Genomic DNA, 27,754 nt, shown 5'->3' on the forward strand with positions numbered 1-27,754 from the left:
TGTGTGTGTGTGTGTGTGTGTGTGTGTGTAATTAGCAAGAGCAAAATGCCAAAGTGAGCCAAAGAAATGCTTTCAAGTTACCTTTTTGGAAGTGAGGTGTGAAAGTTAAAAAGGATGGATCTAGAAAGACAGAAACCAAAGTCTAGGATTAAGTAGATGATCTGGGGAGGGATTTACTTGTCTCAGGAGCAGGGGTCTTTCAGAGGCAGGAGACCTTTTCTTCCCTCTTTATTAACGTGGGAAAATTGATCACTGCTTTCAACTTTATTCAAGAAAGAGCTTCCAGGTTGAGGGATTTGCAGGGAAATATTATCAGATTACCCAGGCTACACAAAATGCCAGCCCTCTTGGAATCATTTTTCTTTTCCCTAAATAGCATATTGAGTTCAGTTCTGATGGGCATGTTATCTTCTAACAGATGAATCTTTCTACAGCGAGCCAAGATAAACACACACTTGTTTAAGTGCTGGAATCAGCCTCCACCCTGAATTTTCCCAACCATCACCTAGAATAGAACACGGCTTTTGAAGGCAAATAACTTTGAGAGAAAATGTACTGGTCAAGTTTTTTTTCTTAGTAAATCTCGGAAACCTATGTAACACACTGGAAAAACTGCTTGAGACAAGAGAATTACTGTATTACTGCTAAAGTTACCAATTCACTCGTGCAAGAGCTGTGGTCTTTATTTACATAGCAGATGGGAGAACAAAATATCCAAGAGCCGCCCTGATGGTAACCTTTGATAAATATTATGGTGGAGAGAAAAGAGCCCCGAGATCAGACCCGGGTTCCAGCGCTGGCTGTGTGACCTTGGGCAAGTCATTGGCCAACTCTAAGCCTCAGTATCCACATGTATTAAGTGAAGATAATCATGTCAATCCTAGGGTTGCTGAGAAGTTTGCATGAGATCATGGATGTGAAAGAACTTAGAATTAAGAACAGAATAATCCAAACATGTCATTTGATTATTCACCCTTTGAGCTGTTACACGGGAGCAACTGGGGTGTGCGTGGGGAACGCTGGTGGCAGGGGCCTCCAGGGTTGTCAGGGCTAAGTACCGAGCTCACACCGGACCATGAGCTGTCTTATCAGATCGGAGAGATGAATGAGTTTGGAGAAATTTGTCATCTCATCTGGAACAATCTGCAGGGAAGTCCTGCTACCAAGTCTTGGACCCATGTGGGCATCCACACTGGTGGCCCCAACGGTTCTGTGCTGAAAAGAAAGTTACTATTTTCCCGATGTCACTAACAGCGGAAGAGCTACAGGAAAGCTTCCGTGTTCATGGCAGCCAGGCGGGCCTCTGCAGAAGGCTGTCAGGTGCAGATGACCTCCTCCTCAGAGGGAAGGCAGCCAGCAAGTCTTGCAACTCATCCAAGAAACGTTCTGGATACAGAGCTCATTCTAGGCCCCACTTGGGATGGCGTGGTTTGCTTACTAACGACTTGCAAGTTACTTCTCAGATTGCTCAGCCATTCTATTTGGAATCACTTTTTTAGAATTCAGGGATCGAATTTTCCGGGTGACTATCTCGTTCATCAGGCCCAGCCTGAGACCTTTTCAGCTTCCTTTCAGACTCCAGCCACTCTCAGTGGGTCTTGCCCACCCCATTTCCATTTTGCTTTTTGTAGAGGCAAGAGGGAAGATGGAAATAGTCTGGTTAAGGCTAGAAAGTGTCAGGCTGTTCCTGGAACCTCTATTCAGTTCGAAGAGTGGGACAACCCCATCGGGTACCACGCCATCAGTCTTGATGTGGAAGACCCAGCTGATGGAGGGTAAGGCGGCTGACTTCTAAGTAGGAGGGCAGTGGGTGCAGGGGGTGTGAGCCTCTATGCTCCCCACCGCGGAACATCTCTTTTAACCATCTTATATGCTTAAAAAGTTAAAAAAAAAAAAAAACCTAACGTGGGGCATAGGTGCCAAGGAAAAGTATAGAATTTCAGGGAGAACAGAAACTTGCTTTGGACTCAGTGCTCTTTTGTGGCAGAAAGAGATAAGGACGGCGATGTCTCTAGACCCTCTGGATTCTCAGTAGAAAACCATAAGCAGGTTTGGAAAAAGGAATTCTCTTCTTTAAACCGGAGTTCAGTAAAAGAACAGATCTTTTCTTCTCTCTGGAGACTGGCTTTCTGAAAAATAGGATAAGCATGATGAGGAAAGAAGCCAGCTTGGGGTCCAAGGAGCCCAGGTTTGAATTCTGACCTATCTCACCACTCCTAGCTGTGTGACCTTGGGCAAGTTGCCTAGCCTATCTGAGCCCCACTTTCCTCAACTGGTAAATGGGAATACTAATGATACCTACCTCCTACGTGAGTTACACACATGTAAAGCCCTTAGAACAGTGTGTGGCACAGATATGTTCAATAAATATTAGCTCTTATTTTGTTAAAGAGGCAGTGCCTTTATAGCTTAGTGGGTAAGATCAAGGACAGAGAAAGCTGACGCTGACACTTACCTTGACTTTGGGCAAGTGACTTAACCTCCCTAAAGCTCCATTTTCTCATCTGTGAATGAGGATATAAACAGTACCCGTGGTGTGGGGAGCTATTGGTTCTTCTTTTGCCTCACTTCCATGGCTCTTGTCATTCTCCTCACCTTCTAATGATCTTTACTTCATGCCACTTCAGCCAGCCATTTGCCCTGGTCACACGCTAGACCTCATCATGGCCTACACAGGTAGCATCCTTGCCATCTCAATTTTGAACATCCGCTCTCCAACCACCATGTCCCAATGTCATTGGCTTACGTAGTCTTATCACCGCATTTTATATAACCTCATCCTCCAATCCATCAACCTCCACTACCCGGCACCTCCCATCTGCCTCCATTTCCTTCTTTGAGCAGCTTACACGCCATGGTCCCTTGTTACAATCACTCGCTTGCAAATACCCTCAACTCCTTTTCCTCTTTCTCCACCCATCGCACTCACTCATCAAAATCTCAGCCCTGGATGAGCTTCACCGTTTGCCTTCCCTACATTACACTAACCCAACAGCACTGGCAAAAGTCACCAAAGCCTGTTTCCACTTAAACTGGTGATCTCAGCCTTCATAGTTGACTGAGAAGAGAGAAATCGTTTAATTAGTACATTTCAGACTCCCCACAAACAAGCCTGCAAATCTACTTGCGTCTGTGTCCTTATTCTCCTTCTTTTTTGTCTGCTTTCAATGGCAGAAGGTCCCCTCCTCTTAGCAAATGTCAGTACTTCCACACGTCCCTTTCAAAACTTCTCAGTGTGGGGAGGGGGAAGGGGAAGCTGTGACAAAGCGAGAGAGTGGCATGGACATATATACACTACCAAACGTAAAAGAGATAGCTAGTGGGAAGCAGCCGCATAGCACAGGGAGATCAGCTCGGTGCTTTGTGACCACCTAGAGGGGTGGGATAGGGAGGGTGGGAGGGAGGGAGACGCAAGAGGGAGGAGATATGGGAACATATGTATATGTATAACTGAATCACTTTGTTATAAAGCAGAAACTAACACACCATTGTAGAGCAATTATACTCCAATAAAGATGTAAAAAAATTTAAAAAAAAACTTCTCAGTGACTTCAACCACGAATTTATCCTCATCTTCCTGTCATCCATCTCTTCATTTTGTATAGGCTGTAATATTTGCCTTCTTTAAAAAAAAAGACCCACTCCACTCCACTAGTCTCCGTAGCTACCACCTTATTTCTGTTCACCCCCCTCAACGCTAAGCTCTCCGAGAAGCTACTGGCATTTACTGTCTCCACTTTCTCGTCTCCCATTCCCTCTTCAACCCACCCAACCTCGCTTCCGTACACACACTATAACGAAAACTGCTCTTAACTAGGTTATCAAAATCTTTGATGCCACATCCAATAGAAATTTCCTTGGTCTTCTCTTATTTGATGTCTCGGAAGCCTTTGCTACAGTTGATCATGCTCTCTGGAACTTTCTCCTCTCTGAGTTTCTGTAACACCTCACGCTCCTGGCTCTCCTCCCACCCAGGGACTGCTTCTTCTCAGTATCATCTTCTGGGTCCTTATGTCCTCAACTTGTAAATATTGGCACACTCCAAGACTCTGCCCTCTGCCCTTCTCTCTTCTCTGCCTGGGTGATCATTCAATGGCTTTCAATGTCATTTTATACTGAACAATCTCAGAAGTTTATCCAGACTCCCCTCTTGAACTCCACACTTACATACACAACTGTTGAAGAGGGATATTCACTTGCATGTCTTGTAGGCACCCAGACTGAACGTGGTCAGAGTTTTGTTCTCCTACAATCTTCCTCATTTCCATACATATATCCACCCAGTTGCTCAAGCAGGAAACCGAAGAGCTAAACCCCCTCAAATAGATCTCAAATGCACTAACTTCATTTGGCCTCCACTGCTGCCATCTGATCCAGGCTACCATCCTATGCTTCTGGCCTCCTAACTGGTCTCTTTGTTCCCATCCCTTTCTCCAGTCAATCCTCTCCACAGCAGGCTTCTGCGCCCTTATTAAGTGCAAACTAGGGGCTTCCCTGGTGGTGCAGTGGCCTGCCAATGCAGGGGACACGGGTTCGAGCCCTGGTCCGGGAAGATCCCACATGCCTCGGACCAACTAGCCCGCAAGCCACAACTACTGAGCCTGTGCTCTAGAGCCCGTGAGCCACAACTATTGAGCCTGCGTGCTACAACTACTGAAGCCCGCACGCCTAGAGCCCATGCTCCACAACAAGAGAAGCCACTGCAATGAGAAACCCGCGCACCGCAAGGAAGAGCAACCCCCCCCCTCGCCGCAACTAGAGAAAGCCAGAGCGCAGCAATGAAGACCCAGTGCAGCCAAAAATAAATAAATAAAATTTGTAAAAATACTTAAATAAATAAATGCAAATTGGCTCACACTTCAAACCCTTCCATGGCTCACCGAGTCACTTAGAAGAGAAAATCCAACCTCCTACCATGACCCAGAAGGCCCTGTGTCACCCGGCCCCAGTCGACCTCTCCAGGCTGGGCTCTGGCCCGTTCCTCACTCACTTCCGGGCCTGGGCAGGGCAGCTCCCTCCATCTCCACTCCAGCTCTTCCTAAAGCTCACTCCATCCCTCACTTCATTCGGGTCCCTGCTTGCACATCACTTCCACACAGAAGCCTCCCTTGACCACTTTATCCAAAGTTGGCCTCCATCTTTCTCTATTTCAACACTTGGTATGCTTCCTTCATACTTACCGTAACTTGCAAATATTTTGTTTTGTCTTCTTTATTGTTTTTTTGATGGAGTCTACCTTCCCCACTAGACTATTAACTCTCTGGGGAGCAGGGACCAAGACAGTTTTATACACTATTAGATTTATATATGTAAATAAAAGAGCACCGTGTCTGGCAAATAGCAATGTCAATATTATTATTACCTGTAAAAACTGAAGAAATGTACAAGGAATCAGTGTCTATTTGTACAGATTAAAAAAATCAAATTCACTAAAAATTTCGGCACCGCAGTTTTGGGGAGTCCCCTCCAGAAAGGTCTCTCCAACTAACTACCCTTCCAGCAGATCGCTCTTCTCTCCACAAGGTCTCTACCTCGTGGGTGTGGGACACCTGCATGAGGGGACTAGGCCATATTGGAGGGGAAGGAGGGGACTCGGCCTTCCTTCCTTCCTTTGACAAATATTTATCTGGGGTCTCACAGAGGAAATCTTTCAGAACTACCAAAATCCTTCCTGAAAGTTTCATCCAGCTCACTTCAAAATCAGGTTAATATATGGGAATTCCCTGGTGGTCCAGTGGTTAGGACTCAGCGCTTTCACTGCCAGGGCCTGGGTTTAATCCCTGGTCGGGGTACTAAGATCACACAAGCCGCGTGGGCAAAAACAAAAAACAACCCCCCCAAAAAACCAAGCCCCTCCCAAATCAGGTTAATATAAAATATATCAAGAATCAAACATATAAAGAGGCGACCAAGTCCCACGCCAAAGCTACCAACCAGGAAGTGATGGCATTTCACGAGCTCCCCTGTGGTTCTCAGCACCAGGTAAGATGGAGAAACTGGCAGTATGCTCTCTTAAGAGCATGGGTTTTGAAGGGGTTTCCTGGTCCTTTTATCCACCTAGGGAGTCACCCCACTTCCCCGTCCCCACGCCCTGCTGCCTCCTCTGCCCAAAGCCACAGCTGCAGCTTGGCCAATGGGGATGGGGGCTATTGGCATAGCCAGGTACCCATTCCCCACCTCCTGTCAACTGCTCTCTGCATGGAAGGCTCATCCCCTTGGCCCTTTCTCAAGGTAATACTGCTCCTTTGCATGCTTTCCAAGTCTTCTGCACCCACTCCTCTTATTCCAGGATGGTGTCCTGGCCACAGATGGACAGTGAACCCATATACAGTGAAACAACCATACCAGTTGCTAATCTTCACTGTTGTACACTTGATTTAAGTTGGAATTGTTTTGATGATTTATGTTTCGTGTAATTTTCGATGCTGATCATTGTAGGACACGGCAAGAGCAGAGAGAGAATACCTCTGCTGCCTGCTGCTGTGTGATCTTAAGGCGAGTAAGGCCTTTCACCTGTTTGAGACTCAGTCCCCTCATCTATAAAATGGGCATATTCATTCCTTCATTCAGTCAGTCAATCCCTATTTACTGGCTACCTCTCGTATAAGGCACCTAGGATGTCCTCATACCCGTATCACAAGGTCGTTGTGGGGACTGAGCGGGATGCAGTGTGTGGGATCTGCCTCACAGCCATCACCCACAGGTGGTGTTGCTGTTAATTTGGGCCTGTGAACAACGGAAATCATCAAATTTTTAGTAATTCTAAGGCTTATAATTTTTAAATGTATAAACTCTTAACAAGTACTTAGGAGACTTGATAACCCTGATATCATTCATTAGAAGGCCAGCAGAGCTCATCCCCTCAGGCAGAGACTTCCACGAAGCCTGACAAAGCCGCGCTACCTTAAATCTCCCTCCCCACCTGGGCACCGCCAGTTCCTCCCTGAGGGTGATTTGCGCCTTGCTTGTTTCTGTTTTACAAAATGGTGTCAAACAAAATTAATTTGTACTCTGTTGGCAGATATATTTTTACCATTTCCTTCTTCGATGTTCTTTTATTGTTTCCAGCATCTGTGCACTCATTCATCTGACACATATGTACTGACCTCTGCGCCAGGCACTGCCGCAGGTACTAAGGATGGGGCGGTTCACCCCTCAAAGCCTCGGCCCTCAAGGACCGGACATCCTAGGGAGGCCTATATATCGTGCTCACCCTCACTCCACACCAAACTGTAAAGTGCCTGAGATCTGGGGCCGTGGTGGCAGCTCTTCCCTTGATGCCTCTCAAACATTCAGCAGAGAACAGCTGAAGGCACACAGGATGCCCTCCCGAAAGGCACTTTTTGCTGCCTTATGTTGTGCCCGGCTCACTGGAGCTAATTCCCATTCGAATGTAAATTCTAAGCATTTACATGTATTATTTCAATTAATCCTCACAGAAGCCTGATGAGGTGGGCATTATTTTAATCATCATTTTATAAATGAAGCCACTGAGGTATGGACAGGTGAAGAAACGTGGCTAAGTTCCTAAAGCTAGTAAGTAATAAAGCTGGATTCGACACCAGGTCACGAAAATCCTCATGTCAACCCCTGAGACTGTCCTCATTTGACATCACTTTCAAATTGAGCGTGGGCCCAGACAGACTCCTAGCCTTTGGTATCAGGTGGCATTTTCTCTGACTGCAGAGTCCCGGGGTGGCCCTATGTTCTAGGCTGAAAACTGAACATCTGGGAAAGAGCAGGCTAGCCCTCATGAATTTGTTCATTTTCCTGCGTCACCTTGGTTATCTCACTTAAATCCAGCTCAAAGAACTCAATAGAGTTGCTTTTATAGCCAAATTAGAAAATGGGCAAGACGTTTTACAAGATACCAAGTGCACGGGCTCTTTGAGACCAAAATGAAACCTATTCTAGGGATGAAAATACTAAGTAGAAATGGGGGTCATTTCAATTGCTGGAGATCCTGGGTTTGTTTTTTTTTTTTTTTGAGTTACTGAAAAAACTTTATTCACAGAGCAAGTGTGAAAATGTCTTTTTATTGGTATTAAAAGGGAATTTTAAGGCTGTAATACCAGCTCTTTATTCCTTAGAGGGAAGCAGTTACTATAATGATGTACTTGGAGCCACACGGCTAAGTTAGCACCTTCCCTCTTCACTGGGGAACCATGAAGTCTATTATGTTCCCTCAGGAGGGCAGTTTTCCATGAGAAATTGCTACATTTGTAAAGAACATATTGACCATGATGAAAAGATTTTATCCACATCTACACGATGATGACAAAATTGCACATGACTAAAAGGTCTGGGCCGCCCAATTCTCAGGAACAAAAACTAGAAACAAATGTCATGATACCCATAAAAATGCCTTGATGTGTCTGTCGAGCGTGGGAGATCCTGGTTTTTATGCTACAAGCTTGTTCTCAGGATACAGAGACATGTTATCAAAGGCAGAAGCAGATACTTACTTTCAACTGCAAGGCTGGAACTGGCAGGTCCACCGTCAGGGGGGAAATAGATTTTCTTACCTAGGAAAATAGGAACCATGATTGGGAATGAAATCGGGGACTGGGTTAGAAAGTGCCCAGAAGCCCCCCAGGGAACCCCAAATCGCCTGGTCCTCAATTTATAGACACCTGACATTTTATCAGTTACTACAAAAACAGAGAAGCTTCTGTTTTGAAGGCCCTGTGGGTTTTGTTCCCATGTTACAGGCAATGTCTCTGATCAAGGGTCACTGACTTCCTCAACAGATCCTGGATCATCGGTCACCAATTAATCCGACAGATATCTGCATTAGTAGGAGAGTCTGAAGAGTTGGTAGCAGTCGAGACTTTAGCGATCAACATTTGTTTGAGAATGTGTCTAGAACTTTCAGGAATTGGATAATGCCTGCATGGTGGCTTTGCCATGATGTGCCTGGCATATAGTAGATGCTCACTAAATCTTTGCTGAATTGGATTTGAACTGCACGGGCTTGTTATGTTTGGGAGGTGATGATTTGAGCCATCTGTGTTCTAACCATCTGTTGAGACAGGGCTCTGCTGTGTGTGTGCACAAGCATATATACACAGTTGGCCTCATCTGTCCCTCTGAATCCAGCAGGAGCAGATTTTTGAAAAAGAGGACTAGGGTGGGAATTCTCATAGGTTTCCCAAGCATGACATTTTTATGATTTACTCTTTAGGTACATTCCTAATCAAACTGTGGGAATGATGGAGTGGTATTTTAATGGGAAATTGGTTTTCGACATTAGGATGGAGCACAGCACCTGACCTGGGTAGGGCTAGACTGAACAGGCCCTTTGTGTAATATATATACTTGGTTCGGAAGTAAAAGCAGCTTCTAGCAATTTCTTTCAGGCATGGAACACTAGAACCAGATATGTATGGACCAGGGAGCTGGAAAGAAAATTCATCTAGGGTACAGAAAGCCAGAGGATTAAATATCTGTCGGGTGAGTGAGTAAATGAAATGGTGAATGAGCCTTAAGGATGCTTTCGTTTGTGGAGGGGTGTGGGTCTGGGAGCAGAAGCCCCAGACAGTCAGGCACCGTGACGCTCTCCAGGCAGCAAGGGGGCTGCCTCCAGTCACTTTGAATTTTAATGTGTGGAGCAGATGGATGGTATAGATGGCCCCTGTTCTTGCCTAGGGGTCTGGCATTATTGCAAGTTGCCAACCTGTTTGGAGGATAGAGTTTTGAGCCTGTAGGTATGTCCCTGAGTTCTGTCTTACAAATGGATTATTCGGCAGCTCACAGTGAGGTGAGTGCAGGACCCTAAGATTTTAGGCAGCAGCCCATTTTTCTAGGGTAAGTCCAAGTCAGCAGACCAGGGTGAATACTCTGAGCCAAGTGCATCTGTCTGGCTATCTATGCAACCCTTTAGTCGTTAAACGGTGACTATCGACGCAGCCTAGTGAAGACAAATGGAACTTAAGCAAAACATTCTATCCCTCAGAAGCCCCGTAGCTGGAGTGGCAGCAAGTCGTCCTCACATCCCATCTCACGCCAACTCACTCTCAACCACAACCAATCAGAGGCAATCCTCCAAGCATCTGGAGGCATTTCCTTACTGTGGGCTGAGCCGGAAGGCAGGTTGAAGAGCAATCCCATGCTTCCGGCCGTCTGGGCAGAGTTGCCATCCTCCCACGAGGCAGATTCCTGAGGATGGGTTAGGCATCTCTCTGGCTGGAGGAGACTTAGGAGGGGCTCATACTTCCCATCAGGCTGGGTCTCTGGAACCGAGTGCCCAGTGGAAAAGGCATGAGGGTAGCCAAGCTCTGGGAAGCTGGAGCTGGCGAGGGAGGAGAAATGCCTCGGCTCGCCAGGCTGAATGGAAGGGCTCCCGGTCAGGGACACTGGATACTGATCCACAGCCATGGGACCAGATCCACTCAAGCTGCAGCTGGCGGCACCATTTGCAAAAGATACTTCCGGCTGTGGCTTTGTCCACTGAGAAGAGAAACGCCACTGATTTGGAGGCATGCCACTATCTGGGAAGGAAAGATTTAGAAGACATTTTTATGTATTGTTTTCAAAATGGAATTAGCTTAATTTATTTCTGGTTAATATATACTATTTTTTAATTGTAAAAAAAATCACTCTAAGCATAGTATCTAGAGACTGCCATTGTCTACCTTTAGGTGTACTTCTTCCTAAGATTTGTTTCTATTCATGTATGCATTGTTTTCACATCACATATTGTTTTCAAGGTCGCTTTTGCATTATTAAAATATCGCAAACATCCTCCCAGAGCAAAGAATAGAGCCAACACCAGATTTTTAAATGGCTGCAGGTATCCCATCATAAGGCAGTACATCCCTTGTCCAACTAGCCCCTCAAGGAAACTTTTCTAGAAGTAGAATTACTTGGTTAAAGGTGATTGGTGTTTGTTTGTTGCCGTTGTTTGGCTTTATTTTATAGCTGGTGCTTGGAACACACCGAATAGGAGGACTCCACAGAACTTTACAAAGGGTTTAATACTTGCTTGCATCACACAACTCTAGGGATTGAAACCCCACTTTCAAGAGAGGTCTGGGGCATGGGGATGTTAACAGACTGGACCAAGTTAGCCAAGCAGATTAGCCAAGTAGGGATCTGAGCTGGAGGGATCAGTGATGGGTAGGGAAGTGGTGGCTTGAACCTCTTCCTGCGAAAGCAAAATGCTCAAGGTCAAGCAGCAACTCAGTTTCTTCTTGCAAAGTTCTTGTGGACAAGCTAGTGGGGATGGAGTCTCCTTTGGTCTCAGAGACACTGTTCAAATTGCGCCTCTAACAGCTGCTGAAACAGAGTTCTCGAAGCGTCTCGGGCAGCCCATGACATGGACGGGCGTTTTCCCCATTCTCAACACCCACTCAGGAGGAGGGGCTGAGGGAGAGAGCGAACTCTGGCAGATGGCGCTCAAAGCCTGGAGGTTCTTATCTATCCAAGATAATGCAGGGGGCGCGTGGGTGTGGCTGTCAGGCCCCCTCCCCCTCCTCCTGCACCTGTCCCAGTGCCCCTGAATGTTCAATTTGCCTGGATTTTGTCTGAGAGGTCAGCCCAGTGATACTGGAGTGTCCCACCCACCACCACAGCAAAACAAGCCCTAACCTACACGGCACAGATACTCTGCCCAACTTTTCCCAGCGTTCACGAGAGATGGGCGAAGGGTGGCTACTTTTAATGAAGCCAAGGGCAAGGAAGCATATGAAGATTTGTTCCTGGGGATGGATGTTACTTTTGAAAATTGTTATCTGCGGGCTAGTAGCAATTCAGGGCGCTGTGTAGCACAAACAGAGTGATTAAGCTGACTTAGGCTAATCACTGTTTGTGCTTCGTATTGAATGAGGGTACAGGACATGTCCTAAGCACAAATGAGAAACAATGCATAGCCTCTGATAACTGGGCAGTTTCCATCTGAACTGGCTTTACAGATCTCGTACATAGGACCTAGGTTTTGAACACTTGAAAAGTGGAAGGCAAGGCCCCAGCGTGTTTTGAATATTTTTAAGAACTGCTTCCCTTCCAGAATTCTCTGAGTGAAACGTTAAGGGGAGTGGGTGGCGCGCCTCTGGCCAAGGTCACACTTGGTCACTGAGTGCACCAGAGCACAGTTTGGCTGGAGCATGTGGCCCAATCCTGAATTCACAGCAACCCAATGGTGGGCCTTGGGTGGCCTGGGGAAAGCACCTGGCCAGAGCAGGCTTGGGTGCGGTGTCCCGTGGAGCAGAGACCCTAGATTTTGGTGGGCCTCTTTCCCAGGCTGCTTGGGCAAACAGCTTCCAACAACCACGGCCATCTATCCTGGGGACCGCTGGAGTGGCTCCCGGTTGCCACCGCTAGAAGTGGCCCTGGTGACACTTCCTTACCCAAGATCCCCCTCTTAGCTACTTGGGAGATGAGAGGGAGCCCTAGGGAAGACTCTGCTGCCTTCTCAAACCCCAACCTACACTAATGAATGGAGAGCGGGCAAGGAGCTCTTTGGGGACACTTAGGGAAGGCTGGATTTTTCTCATTCTTTTTCTTTTCCTTCAAGGTGACACTAGGCAGTGTTTGTGAAATGTTAACCACCTCCTATCTTGTGATGTCTTGAAGTAGATGTGGCTTTAGTCTTTTTTTAAATTAAAGTATAATTGGCTTACAATATTATTTTAGTTTCAGGTGTATTTTTAGAGATTATACTCCATACAAAGTTACTATAAAATATCGCCTATAGTCCCTGAGCTGTACATTACATCCTTGTAACTTATTTATTTTGTACCTAGTAGCTTGTACCTCTTAATCCCTTTCTCCTATTTTGCCCCTCCCCCTCCCTCCCAGGCTGGATTTTTCTTTCAGTAGGAATACAAAAGGCTTCCATCCCCTCTACTCCAACTCTGAACATGTAGCCCCAGCCTCTTAGTCCCATCCATGCCTCTAGCATTCCTGAGGCCTCTGGTCCTAAGACCAGGTCCTGTTCAGAGAGCGCAAGTCTCCATTTCCCACCCTGCCCTTTTAGGGTGAAAATAGCTAGCTATTCTCTGGCGTCCTAAGCAAACCCAGAGGCACCACCCATGCCACCCATAGACACTGCTGAGAACCCCAGAACCTTCTAGAAAGCACCTCCAGGCATCAGAGTTTGCTTCCACCCCAGAGGACCCTCCCTCCACTCTATCCTTGCGTGGTGGTCCCGTCTCCCGTTCCAGACTAGTTTCTGGGCACACCAACTTCAATGTCACCCCCTCAGAGAGGCTCTCCCTGAGCTGCCAATGTCCAGGGTGTTAGCCTGCTACTCTGTGACTATGCCCTGCTTACCGCTCCGTGGCATAAGCCTAACCTGTGGTTCCATTCCCTCCTGCCCTCCTTCCCTCACTATTGGTCCTCCCCACTAGCCAGTAAGCTGTAAGAGGACTGAGATCCCTTCTCTTTTGTTCACCATCACATACTCAGGAACTTGCACAGTGCCTGGCACAGAGTGGGCCCTGACTAAACGTTACTGTAATGAAGGCACACCCACGTGTGTACCCTCACACGTGCACAGGCATACTGGCGCGCACACGCACACACACACGCACACACACACGCACACACACAGTCCCCACTAAATCCTTCTCTGTGGACGAGAGCAGCACGCAGAGGGTCTAAGAGCACAGACTTTGAGGCCAGACAGGCTGGGAGTCCAATCCCAGCTCTGCCACCTCCTATATGTGTGACACCGAGCATGTCCCCTCCCGTCTCGGAGCCTCTTGGGGCTGTCGTGAGATGGAAGGGGACAATACATGTAAAGCGTTTGGCATGGTGCCCGGGACCTAGCAGGCACTCAAGAAGTGAGAGCTGTTGCTCTGGTTACTATTAGTATTATTTTGGTTTAGAAACGCAGTGTAGGCTCACATTCACGGGTTTCTCCCCTGGTCTGCAACACTCCACAGAATCAACCAGGAAAAAGCAAATTGGTAATGCATGAGGCCTGAGGAGCCTCCTTGCCCTCAGTCAGCACAGAAGGGAGGGCAGGAAAGGACAAAGCCAAGGCGTCTGGGAAGCAGTGGCAGCCGCAGCGCTTCGGGGCTGACGTGGAGGATGGAGTAGGTATTGGCTATGAGAGAGATTTCAGAAGCCTTGGCTTGGTGTGTACATTCCCAGAAATAATCCATCAGAGGTGGGCAGGAACAACTGTACATCTAGAAGAGCTTTTGTTTATTGAGCACTTACTATGGGCCAGGCTCTTTATCTAGCATTCTGGATGCGTCTCCCGTGAGCTTCACAGGAACCCAGATGAGAAAATAGTGGTTAAACGAACTCGCCTAAGGCCACACATAGCTAGCAGGTATAGAGCTGGCTGATTCTCAGGCTCAGACTTCATTCACTGGTTCTGTCTCCCATAATTGCAAGAATGCAGCGAGCCTGCACTTTCACACACTCCCGTGGCTGGACGGGGGGCAGATGGGCATAACATTTCTGGGAGCAATTTGTCAGTAGCTATCGAAACCCTAAAATTTGAGTGGACTCTGATGCAGTCATTCTACTTACAGCCATTTATTTTAAGAATATAAGCAATGATGCCTGCAAAAATTGAGCTACAAGGATATTCGATGTGATATTTACATATAGTGAAAGACTGGCAACAATCTAAATGTCTGAAAATTTTAATAGATCTGGTACATCTATAAAAAGGATACTCTTGAGCCATAAAATGATGTTGTAGTAGAACATGTAATGGCAATAAAGATACATACGGCTTATTGTCGGTTAAAAAACCAAGTTACAAGCCATGATGTGCAAAATGATGTTAGTTTGTAAAACTTAGTATGTGCACATAGATGCACATGTGGTTTTGTGTCCTGAATGCTTCTGTGTTTTCTAAAGTTTCAAAACTTGACACATTATTTTTGTGATTAGAAAAATTTAGTTAAGTAAAAATTTATGAACCCACTTGACTCAGTGAACCTGTCACAGCTGTGAAATAATTGCCCGATTACCTTCCACCCATCTTTTCCTCCTTCTTTGTCCCCCGTCTCCACCTTTAATATAAATGCTGTTTTATGATGAAGTTGAAGCCGAGATCCCTCTGAACACACACACATATCTTGCCCCACGAAGCTCCCAACTTTGACCTGCCTGATTCATTCATCCCAGAAACAAAGAGGATATTCTTTGTATTAGCCGACGGCTGAAATAACACCAGAGGCAGAGACAGCTTATGGGGGACAGTCCTGTTCCAGGGCACCCAGTTCAGGGGGGGGGGGAGTGGGTCCTATTCAGTCCCACCCCCTCCTTCATGGCCTCCTGCCTGGGTTACCTAGTCTTTTGCTGATTATCCAGGTTCCCTTTCCCAACTGAAAATAGGAGATTAAACATAGAAAGTGTACTAGTATTTTGAAAGTAGCTAAGAGCTCAGTATCTGGAATCAAATGATCTGGCTGTGAACAGCTGCCCCTTACTAGCTGTGGAATCTTGGACAAGTCATTTGCCTCTCTGAGCCTCAGTTTTCTTACCGGGAAAATGGGCATGGTGAGAATTAACCAATAGGTTGGTCTGAAGATTCAGTAAGATAATTCACGTGACAGCCCCTAGCAAAGGGTCTAGCACACAGGAAGTGCTCAATAAATATTAGTCATTATAAACATTATTAGTGAGAGTCCTAATAGGCATTAACTCTCTGGCTGGGGTGTCGTCAGGGTCTACAAAGGCAACACAGTGGAATAGTCAAGAGACTGATTCTGGAGTCTGACTGACCTGGGCTTCAATCTCTATCACTCACTGGGCTGCGTGACCCATCCCATCACTTACCCTCTCTGGGCTTCAATCTCTATCACTCACTGGGCTGTGTGACCCATCCATCACTTACCCTCTCTGGGATGCAGTTTCCTCCTCTGTAAAGTGAAGCTATTAATACCCATTGTAAAGTGGTTTTGTGAAGTACAGCACGCATGTAGGAAAATGCACAAGTATAAGCGTGCAGCTGGGGGGAAAAATTTTTCACAAACTGAGTGATGAGTACCCAGATCAAGGAACAGAATATGACGGTCACTCCAGAAGCCTTCCTCAGCCCCCTTTCCCATCACTAAACCCCTCCAAATGTAACCCCTCTCCTGTCTCCTAACACCATAGATTCTGTTTACCCAGCTTTGACCCTTATCAGTTGTAGTGGATTTAAAGGACTGAAGTGAATGCAGTTACAGCACAGCACCTGGCACCCAGTGTGGCTCCCTGTAAGTTAGTGCAGAGTCCTCTCCCTCATTGGGAAGGAAGACACGAAGTCATCAGGGTTCACAGGGGCCATAAACAACTAGCATGACTATACCTCATGTAGATATTCACTCTAAAACAGAAACCCAAGACACGGAAGCAACCTAAATGTGCATGGACAGAGAAATGGATAAAGAAGATGAGATACACACACACACACACGGAATATTACTCAGCCATAAAAAAGAACGAAATAATGCCATTTGCAGCAACATGGATGGACCTAGAGATTATAATACTAAGTGAAGTAAGTCAGAGAAAGACAACTATCATATGCTATCACTTATATGTAGAATCTAAAAAATGATACAAATGAACGTATTTACAAAACAGAAACAGACTCACAGACTTAGAAAACAAACTTATGGTTACCAGAGGGGAAAAGGGGGGAGGGATAAATTAGGAGTTTGGGATTAACAGATACACACTTCCATATATAAAACAGATAAAAAACAAGGTCCCACTGTACAGCACAGGGAACTCTATGAACTATATTCAATATCTTTTAAGAATCTATAAGGGAAAAGAATCTGAAAAAGAATAGATCCATATATATGTATAACTGAATCACTTTGCTATACACCTCAAACTAATACAACATTGTAAATCAACTATACTTCAATTTTTAAAAATTTTTTTAAATAAAAAAAAAGAAAGGAAGAAACCCAGCGTTTCTTCCCCACCCCGACTGGATTCTGGAGGGGGCAAGAGAAGGAGACTGGCTATAAAAGACCTCTGAGGGCTCAGGCTGTACGTATACCTTCTTCTCAGCAGCCCTTGACCATGTTGCCAGGCCTAGGGCTGGGCTCGAGGCTGGGATAGGAAGAATACAGGGTGGTAGTGTACCAGAACCGTGACCCCAGAAATAGTAACTTCTGAAGCTTCTCGAGTTACCTACTCTAAAATCCCCAACGTCCCTCTAAAAGGGAGATAATTCAAAGATACTTTCAGCTTGTGTTTTCTTTTCTACAAGTAGGGCCAGTATAAATTATACCTAAGTAAATAAAAAAGTAACTTTGATTTGAGAAAAGCAGCCAGGAAGTTCAACGGCCTTTCCTAGCCATACGGGCCTCAGTGTTTGGGCTTTACGTATTTGGCCTGACAGAGCACCCTTAGAATGTGGATGAGCCCGCCATGGGAGCCCGTGAATGGAAGCCTGTTCTCCGTGTGGCTTAGCTGAGGCCTCTGTAGGGCCAGGCAGCCTGGGACTGGCCTGAAGAGGCTTAGAGGATGCTAAGGGTCAGTAATGAATTTCCCACTATTTTCGAAGCTACGTGCATCTCATGTAACACTTCCAGTGAGAACAACTGGGGACCCGCCTTCTTTCAGGGGACCCTCCCCGGAGGCAGCAGAGCTTATGAGAAACTTGACTCCTAACTGCGATAAGAGAGGCCTTGAGGAAGACGGACTTTCTCCTTCATTTGTTCAAGCAGCTAGACGAACGAACATTGGCCTAGCCCCTACCACGCGCTGCGAGGGAGACACATCTTCACAGTCCCGGGATCTGTGAGACTCTCACACGGAAAATGCAACAACCCAGAAGGTAGGTGGAGAAGAGAGCCGCCTCTCTGTTTGGCCGGGGAAGGCTGGCTTGGGCAAGATATAAGGCCATGTCCAAGTTCCCTTGGCGGGCAGGGGCTTCACAGAATACAGAGCAAAGTCAGAAGGCATAAGAAACAGGGCAGCAGCCACCCAGCAGAAGCACCTGGACAACTTGGGGGCTGACGGGAGGGGCCTTTGATCCTGATGTTTTGAAGGTGGGCCCTCGTACCCACTGTAGCCATTCAGAAACATGCGTCAAGCCTTCACACCACCACCGCAAAAGTAACTACCACCTACATGGCATTTACTATGTGCCCTTTGACATGCGTTATCTCATCGATTCCTTCTCTAGTTCAATAATACTCAGCTTTACAGATGAGGGAACGGAGGCCCAGAAAGATGAAGTGCTGTGCCCTGAGATCACATGGCTGATCCATGGTGAAGCAGGCCCCGCCTCAGGCTGCCTGGTTCTAAAGCCATACACCAAATGAATCTCTCTCTACAGTGACTCCATAATTGACAGAATCAACACCTTGTGATCCACGTCACAACTTCAGGGGGCTTCCCTGGTGGCGCAGTGGTTAAGAATCCGCCTGCCAATGCATGGGACACAGGTTCAAGCCCTGGTCCGGGAAGATCCCACATGCCGCGGAGCAACTAAGCCCGCGTGCCACAACTACTGAGCCTGCGCTAAGAGTCCGCGAGCCACAACTACTGAGCCCCTGTGCCACAACTACTGAAGCCCACGCACCTACAGCCCATGTTCCACAACAAGAGAAGCCACCGCCATGAGAAGCCCACGTACAACAACGAAGACCTGATGCAGCCATAAATAAATAAATAAATTTTTTTTTAAAAAGAGCTCTACAAATCACAATTTCATTCATTCATGAAATATTTATTGAGCACTTTCCAGGTGTCAGACATTAGGCTGGGTACTTGGAAAACATCAGTTAACCGGTTGAGTCCCTGCCGCCACAGAATTCAGAGTCTAGGGGGTAGGAAGAGCTAAGAAACACATAAATATATAATATGCCACATGGTGACAAATGCTAAGAGAAATAAAACAGGGTAAGACAGAGAGTGACAGGGTGGGGACTTCTATTTTTTAAATAGATCGTTCAGGGAAGGCCTGTCTGAAAAGATGACATTCCAATGGAGACTTGAATGAAGAAAGGGGAAGTCATGCCGTTATCTGGGGAAAGAGCATTTCAGGAAGAGGGGAGAGGAAGTGCAAAGGGCCTGAGGCAGGACTGTACTTGTCAAGTTCTACAAAGAGAAAGGAGGCTACACTGGAGTGAGGGAGGTGGGAAGTGGTAAGATATGAGAGCAGAAAGATGACAGGGGCCCAGGCCAGGGAGGTCCCCATTAAAGACCTTGGATTTGATTCCAAGTGAGATGAGAAGCTAGTGGAGGATTTCAAACAGAAAAGTCATATGGTACGACTTTCAATTTAATGGTATAGACTGAAGTGGGGCAAGGGCAGCAGCAGGGAGACTGGTGAGGAGGCTGCTGCAAAATTCCGGGGAGGCTCCCCTGGTGGCGCAGTGCTTGAGAGTCCGCCTGCCGATGCAGGGGACACGGGTTCGTGCCCCGGTCCGGGAGGATCCCACGTGCCGCGGAGCGGCTGGGCCCGTGAGCCATGGCCGCTGCGCCTGCGCGTCCGGAGCCTGTGCTCCGCAACGGGAGAGGCCACAGCAGTGAGAGGCCCGCGTACCGCAAAAAAAAAAAAAAAATTCCGGGGCGGGGGTGTGGAGACGGCTTCGCAGACCAAGGGGACAGCAGTGGAGGTGAGGACACGTGGTCAGAGCTCGGATATATTTTGAAGGTAGAACTTGCAGAATTGTTCGAAGGATTGGATGTGGGTTAGGATAAAGAGAGCAGTTAAATGTGACTCCAATTAATTGGAGGGACGGAGCTGCCACTTATGGACGGGGCAGGGCGACGGGGAGACTAAGAGTTCAGCTTGGGACCTGTTTGGTTTGAGATTTCTATTAGCTCTGTGAAATGAAGGTATCAAGTAGACAGCTGTGTAGATAGGTCTGAAATCCGGTCTGGGCTAGAGATACGCATTTGGGATTGACCAGCACACAGGCCGTATTTATATAGATGGTATTTAACACCAAGAGACTGGAAGAGATCCCCTAGGGAGTGAGTGTAGAGAGAGAAATTGTCTGAGATCGGAGTTCTGGGGCCCTCAAATGTTTAGGAGTTGAAGCGTTGAAGAGGAGAGGACATCCAGCAAAGGAGACAGAAGGAGGGTAACCAGGAAGCCAGGAGGAAAAGCATGAGGGTGTGACATTATGGAATCCAAGTGAAGGAGGTGTTTACAAGAGAGAGCAGTCGACTGCAGCAAACGTTGCTGACGATGGCTCAGCTAAGATGAGGACAGAGAAGGAACGTTTGGCTTTGGAAAGTGGAGGTCCCCGGCTAGCCTGGATAAGAGTGGTTTCAAGGAGTGTTGAGGATGAAAAACAGAGTGGAGTGGATTCAAGAGAGCAGGAGAGGAGAGGAAGAGGACGGAGAGTCCATGGACACCAGTTATAAGTCTTGCTGCAAAATGAAGCGAAGAGATGTGACCATAAGACAAGAGTTGGTTTTATCTCAGGTTGGGTTTACAAGGCGAGCAGGATAGAAGAAGTGAGGGACTATGAACTGCTGGCGCTGACAAAGAAGGGACTGTAATATATCCAAGCCGAAGTGTTCAGAACTAACCCAGAGTCAAATACCCAAAGTGAGCAGACTTGTCTAGGCATGAAGAGCCTGCGGTTTTGACCCTTCCCAGGAGCCAGTTAGATCCTGTGAATCCCACTTACCGCATGTCGATTCCCCAAACGACTCAAGAGCAGCCATTCCTGCCGCTGCTCTAAAGCGCTCAGCACACCGTTAGACAGCACACCTGCCCGCTGTCCACCCAGCCCCTGGTGCCCAGTGTTTCCTTTAGGATCTGCTGCTGCTACACCCCCTTCCACATGTTTCCTGAAGTCCCAAGAGTCTCTGAGGAAATCACGTCACCTGACTGGAAAAGTTATTTCTGGGAGAGAAGCAAATTCTGAAAAGCTATATCAGCTAATACACCCACTCCCTGCCCAGACTGAAAGAGTCTGGCCAGCCAGGGTGTTGGCGTCTGAAAGCAGAGGTCCCACTTGGAGGCATTCAGCACGTGAGCGCGGCGCCTTTTGACATAGCTGTCTTGAAATGTGTTTTGAAAAGAAAGAATGCTTATTATTTAAAAAAAATGACCCAAGAGCTTGTGCAATAGACACCCCTGATGCTGTTAAGGGTGGGGAGAGGTTCGTTTGCCAGACAGCTCATTTGCCTCCCCCTGGCCCTGGCCCTGCTCCCCAGAGCACCCACTATTAATTGAGAGGAGGCTGGGTGTACACGCGGGGGACACGCATGCTCTTATCATAAGTCCTTTGGTGTTCCTGACCTGTCAGACAAAAGTAGTAGTAATAATAATAATAATAGTACAGATAATGGTGCTAATAATGAACAGTTGTGGCGCTCTTACTGTATACTGAGTAGTGAGCTCAGCACTTAACACAATTGAGGACATAAGGGAACAGGTATATCAATTTGATTAAACAGTGTCCTTTTTGTTTTTTGGCCGTGCCACACGGCTCGCGGGGATCTTAGTTCCCCGACCAGGGATGGAACCCGTGTCCCCTGCAGTGGAAGCACAGAGTCGTTACCACTGGACCATCAGGGAATTCCCTAAACAGTGTCCATTTTCATGTGAAACTTCTGAGAAAAGGGTGTGGCTTCTCACAAGACAGTGTGACGTGCCTTCAGGAAATATACACACGTCTAACAGCATTGAGGGCATCAGAACTGGTCTTTCCGTGATAGCCCGATAGGTAATTCCATCCCCACTCTCCCGACATGCTCACCATTCCTCAGGATCACATCTCCGCTCTGGCTGGAAGGGCTGAGTCCCTGGGGGCTCTTGACATTGCCCAGAGCTCTGGAGAAGTGTTCGTCCACTACGCTGCTAATGTCCCCTTGGAAATAGGTGAAAAGGACACAGCGGGAATTCCATTCAGTCTTGATAGGACTCTGCATCTGGACAGCGGTCTTCCTCACTTCTTCCATCGTGACACAGGGGAGAGCTGCGGAGCAAACGCAAAATGTCACTGGTACTCTTTTTCCAAGCGGCTTGGCTGTAGTTTGGAGAAGCAGCGTCCTTGAGGGCGAGCAGTTTGCTCCTAAGGTTCGGGCTCTCTCACTGGGGCCCTGGGTAGCTGCGCAGCTGCTGAGTCCAGGAAACAAGACAGAGCTCTACCAAGTCCTGAAGCGCCCCTCTTACAAATGAAAAAGATTGTCTGGGAGCATGATTAGAAGAGCATCAGGAAATGAAAAAGAAAGAGAGAGAGGGAGGGAGGGAGGGAGGGAGAGAGAGAGAGAAAGAAAGAAAGAAAGAAAAGAAAAGAAAGAGGGAGGGAGGGAGGGAGGAGGGGGAGGGAGGGGACACTGAGAACAAAGAGTGGAGTAACTTGCCTTCTGGGGAAGTGTCTGCCTCCCGCGAAAAGCACGTGCAGATCCCCCTGAACAAGGGCACTGAGTATCCCAGCAGAGCTTGGCTAAGCAGTCCAGTGGGGACTGACAATTTCAGGTTCCCTAATAAGCACTGCTTTCCACCTTGGCGACTTCCACGCAGGAGCAAACACATCAAATTCTCCCTCCCCTCTGAAGCCATAATCTGTGTTCGATGGGGTCCTGCACCCACCCCCACCCCATCTTAGAAACTAGCAATTACAAACAACACCAGTTCTGAGGCCTCCAGACAGATATACTCTGCCCAGAGTCATTTAGAAAATGTCAGAGCTTTAAATCCAGGTCCAATTGACTCTGAATCCCATATTCTTTTTTTTCTTTTTTTTTTTTGGTCGCGCCGCATGGCTTGCAGGATCTCAGTTCCCCAGTCAAGGATTGAACCCGGGCCACGGCAGTGAAAGCCAGGAATCCTAACCACTAGGCCACCAGGGAACTCCCAGACAGATATACCCTGAAGCAAATGCAGAGAACACTTTTCACACTAATATTTTGTGGCGACATTGGGGAAAAGCGCTCTGTTCACCATGCTTCCTCTGCGCCTAGAACGGTGCCTGATGCCTAGCTTAATATCGAACAAATGCTCAACAGCCGTTGGCTAAATTGCCTTAAACTTGGCCTCCATCATTGGATTCTACCTGTGAGCTCCTTGAGGGCAGAGGCTGTCCTTTTGCACCCAGGCGGAGACCGGCACACAGTAGGCACTGGAGACAGGCCGTGGCCTTCCTTCACCAGGAAGTAACCAGTCTGGGTGCTTCGTCACCTCTGGCCATCCAATCCGACTTGCCCCGTGCTCTGGCTAAAGACACCTTGAATCTATTCTGATGCATATAATGCAAATGACTAGAGTTTAATAGCTCTTCTCCCTCTCTAGTCTCTGAGATCCTCGAGGATGGGGACCATTTCTTATTCATTTCTTTATCTCTAGCACCTAACACTTAGTAAACAATGGGCTGAGTGGTGAAATGCCATTTCGTGCAGTAAAAGCACAAAGCGAGGAAGTCACGTCAGTCACAGGTCAGAGGACCTGGGCTTGCCCTTGGCTGGGTGTGTGCCTTTGGGGGAAATCACAGAGCCTCTCTGGGCTTCAGATTCCTCTAGGGTAAAATGAAGAGGTTGGGGTGTCTGAATTCTGCAGCCTGTTCTTTTATGGTCCCGCCAGAAGTGCCAACAGATTATGATGAAACATTACGAGGGAATCTGGCAGTGAGCAGAGGACCCTTACTTAAAAGTTCTCCTTTCGGAATCCTAGCCTCAGTCACGGCTGGATTCTCTTGTCTCCAGAAGCCTCTGATGGAGCACGTCAATCTGTTTCCCCCGGGTGACAACCATGCTAAGTAAGCATCACAGGTACGACCTGAAAACTGAATCCACTGTATCCTTATTTCAAAACACACGGGAACAACCACTTTGAAAAACTGGCGGTTTCTTCTAAAGTTAAACGTACACTTAATCATATGACCCAGCAATCCCACTTCTAGGCACATGTAACCAAGAGAAATGAAAACAGATATCTGCGCAAAGACTTCTACATGTTCTCAGTGGCTTTATTTATAATAGCCAAAAAGTGGAAACAACACAAGTGTCCATCACCAGGAGAATAAATAAACTAGCTGTGACACTTTCATACAATGGAATGTTCGTCAGCCATAAAAAGGCACAGACTACCAATCCACCCAACAGCATGGATGAATCACTAAAACATTAAGCTGAATGAAAACAGCCAGACACAAAAGACCACATATTGTATGATTCCACTTACACGAAACAGGCACAAATAATCTATGGTGATAAAAGAACAACGGTCGCCTGCGGGGTGGGGCTTGGAAAGGGGTGAGAGGGAAGTCGTAGGAGTGTTGGAAATGTCTTACATCCTGAAGAGGGTGAAGGTTACACGTGGATGTAGACATTTGTCAAAACTCATCAAATTGTGCACTTAAGATCTGTGCATTTCACTGAAGGCAAATTATTCCTCAGTGAAAAAGCACATATTATCGTCAGATACTTGGACTCATAGAAATAAAGCAAAGGTGTAATCCTTGGGCCCGTTACACGGTAAGTCAAAGACAAGTACTATATGATCTCACTTATATGTGAAATTTTCAAGAGGCAAACTTGTAAAAATAGAGAATAAAATGGTCGTTCCCGGGGATGGGGGGCAGGACCAATGTTGTTTAAGGAAACAAACATGCCATGAGTAGTGAGTAAGTCCTAGAGCTCTACTGCACAGTGCAGTGAAAGTAGACAACGATATTGTATTATAATCATCAAACTTTCTAAGAGACTGAACTTAATTATTTCAACCACTAACAAGAAAGGATCATTATGCATCATGATAGAGGTGCTAATTAATAGCTCCGACGGCAATCATATGACAACATATAAATTTATCACATTAGCATGTTGTACACCTTAAATCTACAGAAGTTATACGTCAAATATATTTCAAAAAATAGCAAATCAAATAAATAAAGCGACAGTGTTGTGAATGACGAAGTAATGATAAATGTGGACGCAGCCCTTCTTCTAAAGTGGCAGTTTACAGAAGACCTACTCTGTGTCGGAAGCTACAGATAAACTTTCTCCAATCTTTACAACCTTCAAGGAGGTATTCTTGTCCCCATTTTATAGATGAGCAAATTCAGGCTTCGAGAAGGGAAATCGAGGGCCCAGGCCACGCAGCTCGGTGGTGGCAAAGCTGGGGTTTGAACTCAGGTCTCCCTGACTTCAGTGTCTGGCCTTTTCTCCCCATCCCTTTTTAACTACCTGGTGGGGCTAACCGTCCGTTCCCCTCCACGGGACTCGCACCAGGACCCTAACCCAGCTCTCTGGCTCCCCGTCGGGCGTGCAGGCAGGCGGCCCGCGCGCTCTCGCACACATCTTCTGGAAGCCTGTACCGGCAAGGGCCGCTTGGCGCCTTTGTGGGTTTTGCCCTCTTACCCTCTCGTCAGTGGCCACTTCTCTAGCTCAGGCTTGACCCAGCCTGCCACCTCTCTTTGCTAAGTCTCCCTGAAGCCACGAAAAGAGCCGGCCGGACTCTTGGGACATCAGGGCGGTGAAGCACGCTGCCAGCCCCCGTGGTAAGAGACCACAGGCTAGCTCCGTAGCGATAGAGCAGGTCAGAGCACCGTCTCAGCGCCCTCACCCGGGGGGCTCAGACCTTACACAACTGCTGATCCTGAATAAACCCCAAGACCTGCCCGTGCCCCTCTCTTTTCCTCACCAAACACATGACACATACTCGAAAGGAAAGCCCTGGGTTACGTCTCTGGACCCAGCTGATAAGCAGTTCTCCGGACTGTACTCAGAGCTCAGGGGCGAGGATCTGTATTTGCGGGCGATTCAGATTCTGAGAACTGTTACATGATTTAATTCTTTCATCCCCACACGAAGCCTCCTCGAGGGCTCTCTTCTTTATTCGGGAGTGAATTGGTGGGGTGGGTCTGACTTAGAAGGGGGGCCGCAAAGCTGGAACTAATGGGAGGTCAACGAGGCAGAAGAAAGGGTGGGACTTTCCTAGCCAAGATGTTTCTGTATCGATGCCTGTCTTTGTAGCGAAAGTCTCTTGCTGACAAAACCCTCGGCCTTGTCCAAGCTTTGTCAGCTGTGCCGTTCGAACAACAGAACTACAAAAGCCCACTGTAACTTGCAGTTTCCCCAACGCACAAAATATCAAGACACCAAGTAGGCAGCAAAATACTGCCCGGTCTTCTGCACAAATATTTTAACATGGAATCCAAGAGGAACGGTTTGACCTGACTTCTACCAGGCTGCCTACCTTGACGTGCTTACCACCCTTCTGCGAAATGGTACCCAGCACGCCGGCGGTGGGATGGGAAGTCAAAGAGGTGATCACCTGGAACAAAAACCCCAAAGGGACCGGACTGTATCTCACTGAACAGAGCATGTGATGCCCTCCACCACCACCCCGCCCCCAGCCCCGATTCCTTCCCAGTTGAATTCCCATCCCTCCTGTCTCCCCCAAAGTCCCCACCTTCTCTTACCTTAATTCTCGACCATCGGCGGAGACACAGGAAGATGCTATGGCCGGGCAAACGTACCTTTTGATGGCCGGAGCCGCCTGGCCCGTTTTAGAGCAGCTCAGTGCTGGCCCGAGCAGGGCCTGGCGATCTTGTGCCCTCCCCTTGCTACTTTCTACCCTTCTAGCAGAGCCTAAACGAGGCATTTCCTGCTAGCTATCTATTAAGAATGCAGAAAATGTACTCCAACAAGTCAATCGGGTTGGGCACCTGCAGGAATGAGGAAAATAGGTAGTTCTTTTTTTTTATTTCTTTCTTTTTGCATTAAAAAAAAAGCACTTAGCGATATTGTCTCTTGAAGTGGGCGGCCAATTGTTTGCCCGGAAACCACACACAGAGTAGTAATGTCTGAAGCCTCAGTGGTGGGGCTGGGATCCAAGTGATGTGACTTTCAGTCTCTGGAACAGACAGGAAGTTTGGCTGGTCTCTAGTTTCTTCCTCTCTCCCCTTGGGAAGAGAAGGGGAGCCCAACCCCCTAGGATTCTGGACTTTCTCAGGCTTCCAGGGGCCCAGAGGGATTGAGGACTTCTCCAAACCGGCAAGAGATGGAGCAGTTCAGGACTCCAGCTGCAGGTTTGGAGCAAAGGAGTCCCAGCCCTCGTCCTGAAAAATCTTCAATAGTACCTCAGTAAGTGGCACCCATCATTCAGACCCCAAAGCCTGGAGCCGTCCTTTGCTTCTCCCATTCTCTGTTTCAATCATATTAATTTAACAGATATTTATTAAACACCTACTCTATACCAGGCATTATTCTGGGAGTTCTGTTCCATAGTGAACAAAACAGACCGAATCCCTGCCTTCCTGGAATAAGTATACACACGTTCTATGTTTGTACGTTATGTGGACTCGTCAGATGGCAGTAAGTACAAGGAGAAATTAATCAGGAAAACGAAGCAGAGACAGGGAATAGGAAGTGTCTCATTTATCCAAGGCGGTCAGGAAAGAATTTTCTGATAAGGTGACGTTTGATCAGAACCCCGGGGGGGGGGGGGAAACCATGTTGTTACCTGCTTTCCTGATATCTGAGGGAACATCTAATACAAAAGGCAGGTTCACACCTGGCTTGTTCACAGAAGAACGAGGTGGCCAGTGCGTCTGGAGAGGCGGAGGGAGGAGAGATGGGGCCACAGCACAGACAGCCTCTCCCGCCACGCTTAGGCTGTGGGCTTTTCCTCTAAGTGAGAAGGAAACCTGTTGATGGTTTCCATCCTTTCTCGCCACCTCCACCTTGCTCACCCTCGTCCAAACCCCCATCATTTCTCCCCCGGACCACAGCCTCCTAACTGACTCAGTACTTCCACCCTTCGCCCTTTCTAATCCTTCACCCCAAGACAGCCAGAGTGATCGTTTGAGGACACGCATCAAATCCTGTCACTCCTTGTTGAAAATCTTCCAGTGGAGTTTGTTCCTGGCCC

General features: G+C 47.4%; 1 protein-coding gene across 1 annotated transcript; it reads right to left on the reverse strand.

The window, feature by feature from the left end:
• Window positions 1–628: 628 nt before the first annotated feature.
• VGLL1 (vestigial like family member 1) lies at window positions 629–26,421 on the reverse strand. The gene is made up of 5 exons (XM_060138097.1): window positions 26,304–26,421; window positions 21,639–21,857; window positions 10,071–10,490; window positions 8,466–8,525; window positions 629–2,129 (listed from the first exon to the last, which is right to left on the reverse strand). Exons 2-5 carry the CDS (start codon window positions 21,838–21,840, stop codon window positions 2,086–2,088), a joined length of 726 nt encoding a protein of 241 aa, XP_059994080.1. The 5' UTR covers window positions 21,841–21,857; window positions 26,304–26,421; the 3' UTR covers window positions 629–2,085.
• Between the last annotated feature and the right edge of the window lie 1,333 nt (window positions 26,422–27,754).

The sequence above is a fragment of the Lagenorhynchus albirostris genome, chromosome X (genome assembly GCF_949774975.1).
Source record: "Lagenorhynchus albirostris chromosome X, mLagAlb1.1, whole genome shotgun sequence".
NCBI classification, from domain to species: domain Eukaryota; kingdom Metazoa; phylum Chordata; class Mammalia; order Artiodactyla; family Delphinidae; genus Lagenorhynchus; species Lagenorhynchus albirostris.